General features: G+C 38.7%; 1 protein-coding gene across 1 annotated transcript; it reads right to left on the bottom strand.

Moving 5' to 3' along the window:
* Nucleotides 1-2,217: 2,217 nt before the first annotated feature.
* LOC129093832 (tripartite motif-containing protein 16-like) lies at nt 2,218-3,836 on the bottom strand. Its single transcript, XM_054601955.1, is given in 2 exon segments — nt 2,218-3,410; nt 3,413-3,836. Coding segments are annotated over 2 exon segments (1,617 nt in total).

The following is a 3,836-nucleotide window of genomic DNA, read 5'->3' as shown; positions in this document are numbered from 1 at the left end:
TATACATTTTCAACGTGCAGTTTTTCAAACTTTAAAGCTTTGAAGGTTCAGAGAAGACGACTTATTCCCTTCAGCTAACGTACGTTTATCAATAACTCGGTTTAACGTGAAAAACATTCCTCTCATTGCGCTGGAAGATATAAAAAAAACATTTGGAGCTTTAAGTGTGAAGCAGGAAGTTTTCTCTGCTGAAGCCTCCTGATGGAGAAACACCATCTCTGGTTTGTGGTCGTCACTAAAAGTCTTTAACTTTGACACTTTAAGACAGGAAATGAAAGGACGTGGTCCGTTTTAGATCAAATTAACTGTCCGAATATTTAGTTTTATGACACTGTAGGAACCTTTAGCTATTTATAAAAGTTAGTTTTTTTGTTGCACATGTTTTCACTGATAAATTCTCAGAAACATTAAATGTTTTACGTTCGACATTTATAGCAGATCACTTTACATGAGTAACACTAAGGCTGCATTTAATCTGTTCTCTTCAAATTAATTTAACTACCCCTCTCTAACTTTTCTTCAGATTGTTTTGATTTGGAAAATGGTTGTAAAGTAAAGTAAAATAATTTGTATTCAACAGATTAAAACGTGCAGCTGAAACTTGACACTAAACGAACAAACCGCTCTGTAAAAACAAACATATTTAGAAACTCTTCTATGACGATGTTTATAAGATCTTAAAAACACGCTTTGGGTATTTTAAAGCATAAAACATGTAAATATAACTTAGATCTGAATGTCTATAAAAACATAACTCATACAGAGTGAAACCAGAAACTGCTGCGATGACGGTTTGCTGGAAGTTGTGACATTAAGGAACTAAAAAAAGAAATACTATTTCACATCCTCGGTTCATGTTTGACTTCCTGCAGAAAAGCACGGTGAAAAGAGGAAGTGTGTTCTCTAGCTGGAGTTTTAAAAACGGTACTGTACCTTCTTCTTTTCTCACTCACGTTTCCTCAACATGTTAAAACACTACATTTAAAAAAACTGCTTTTTCAGACTGAATAAACGAGTCGTACTATCTCATATAAATGTTTTTATTAAAGATGAAACATGGAGGATTTTCACTGAATAAGCCGTAATTATGAATTAATTTCTCTTATTAACAGAAGAAGACAACAGTGTGACTTTTTTATTACATTAAAGCAAAACTCTTAGTTGTTAATGAGCAAAACAAGAGATGCTGCAGCAGACTTTCCTGTATCTTACAAAAAAACTGATTTTACTATTATTTGACAGACGTGAAAGAAGAATGTAGAAATGTTTGCACGATATATTTGTAGATTAAACTATTGGAGCTCAGCAATGATCAGTATTTTCAGATTCAGTGATCAGTTTTTTTTTGTTTGGTAGAGAAAGTCTTGTTAAAGCAACTCTTAAACGAGGAAATCTTTCATGTGGCATCTTTAAGACTGTAACACTAATGTTGTGTGAGTGAGTGAGAAAGTCGCACAATGAAAGAAGTCTATGAAAAGCTTTGTGAGATATTTTATGTTTAACCGAACATTCCGACTTTTTAATTCAAATAAAACCTTCAGACATTTCAATAATCGTTCAATTTGTTTGTTTTGCTTCTTTCTTTTTTTGTGTTACTTGTTTCTCTGTTTAATCAGAGTTCAGCTGATGTGTTTTATTGTTTTTAAACCAAAGCTCAGGTCTCTGCTAACTCTGACAGAAAATGGTGTTTAAAGGTAGATAAACTGTTACATTTCTACTAGAGAGAACCATGGACAAAGCGGCAAGAAATCCAGATACAACCAATTTTATTTTTATCAATCAATGTTTAATCAAAACAAAACACATAAAATATTATTTCATAATCTTGATTTATATCTTTGAATGCTTGAATATTGTAGCTGTCTCATGTCTGTTAAACTAAGTAAAGTTATTGGTTATGTATAAAGGTAAAAAAATCACAAGCACAAATTTTACATTTTACAAACTCATCATTGTTCTCACTAACATTTCATCTGAAGAAAACATCCTTTTAGTTGCTGTACCCATTACATTTCTCCAATAACAGCAAAAATGTTCTTGTTTCTTCTTCTTAACTTGCTAAATCACATCAGTTAAAGCTTTACAATTATTCAGAGGACTAGACGGTAATATGTTATTTTATTCGTCAAACACAAGAAAAATTAAACAGATGCACAGAAGGCAAGTTAAACAGTCACTGATATTATTGATTATCAATTTTCAACATCTCACAATAAGTTACGTATAATTGAGTTTACACAACTCAGCAGTGTTTCCGTTAGGACCACCAAGACCGAGTCCGGCATAGAGCGGCTCAGTGAATGTGGTCTGGACTCTGTGGAGGAGAGTCATGGTTTCAGAGACGCTGTAGAAAGACAGAAAACCTGCACTGTGATCCAGATACACTCCTACTCTGGAGGATTCAGGACCTGAGATGCTGAGTGGGCAATTGTCGTGTTTGAAGGTATAACCATTGCTACAACGTAATGCCCAAGACTTATTATTCAGTCCAAATGCACTTGCAAAGACCCTCCTGTCAATACTCCTGTAAGCGACTGCTACGTCAGCATTCCTGCTCATCTCCACCTCCCAGTAACAACGTCCAGTCAGTCCATCTTTACTCAAGATCTGAGATATCCGAACAAATCTGTCAGGATGTTTAGAAGGTGACGTATTGTTGTTATTAAATGTTATTTTTCTGTTGTCCTCTGATAAAACCAGTAAAGTGTGTGCTGTATTTGGATCCAGCGTGATTTGACGTGAATATTGTAAGAACTCATCTCTGGTCGTTGGCTCCGCTGAAGGCCATTTCTCAGTAAGAATGGTCTGTATTTGATCTCTGGCTGCTGTCACCGCTGCCATTACATCTTCAAAGTACCACAGGCTATTTGTTTTTGGTCTTTGTGAGTCTGCAGGCTCGGAGAGTTTTGACAGCGAGGGGAAACAGTGAAGAAACTGGGTGTTGTCCTCTGTGCGTGAGAGCTGCTCCAGCTTAGCGTCTTTCCTCTTCAGCTCTGCGATCTCCTTCTCCAGCTTCTCCTCAATCTCTTTGACTCGACTCACTTCAGTTTTCTGCTGAGATCTGATCTCCTTCTTCACATCAGAGCTTCTTTTCTCCATCAGACGGATCAGTTCAGTAAAGGTCCTCTCACTGTCCTCCACTGTTTTATCAGCAGAGCGATTGATGGTCTCCGTCTCTCGCTGAAGAACCTTCACATCTCTCTGGCGCTGCTGGATCTTCTGCTGGATTCTTTGCCGACTTCTAGCGAGCTCCTCCTGCTTCTCAGTCCGTTCTGTTGCAGCTGAGACTGTGTCGTGGCCTTTATGTTCATCCATAGAGCAGAGAATACAGATACACTGCTGATCAATGCGGCAGAACATCTTCATCACCTCGTCGTGATGGGCAGATTTCTCGCGGAGGTTGACGGAGCGAGTGTGTGTTTTTTAAAAGTGGGAGATTCATAGTGAGGCTGGAGGTGTTGCTCACAGTAAGAGGCCAGACAAACCAGACAGGACTTGAAGGCTTTCAGTTTCCTCCCAGTGCAGACATCACAGGCCACATCTTCAGGTCCAGCATAGCAGTGATCAGCAGGAGCAGCTCGGAGAACAGTCTTCTTCAGCTCCTCCACTAAATCTGCCAACATGGTGTTTTTCACCAGGACAGGCCTCGGGTTGAAAGTCTGTCTGCACTGAGGACAGCTGTGGAGTTTCTTCCCATCCTCCTCATCCCAGTGGGTTTTGATACAGCTCAAGCAGTAGTTGTGTCCACAGGGAAGAGTCACCGGATCCTTCAGTAGATCCAGACAGATCGAACAGCAGAACTTCACCTCGTCTACTTGATCTCCTCGCTGCGCCAT

The sequence above is a fragment of the Anoplopoma fimbria genome, chromosome 7 (assembly GCF_027596085.1).
Source record: "Anoplopoma fimbria isolate UVic2021 breed Golden Eagle Sablefish chromosome 7, Afim_UVic_2022, whole genome shotgun sequence".
In the NCBI taxonomy this organism is placed as follows: Eukaryota; Metazoa; Chordata; class Actinopteri; order Perciformes; family Anoplopomatidae; genus Anoplopoma; species Anoplopoma fimbria.
The sequence above is the reverse complement of the archived record's forward strand: the minus strand, read 5'-3'. Positions and strand labels throughout refer to the sequence as shown.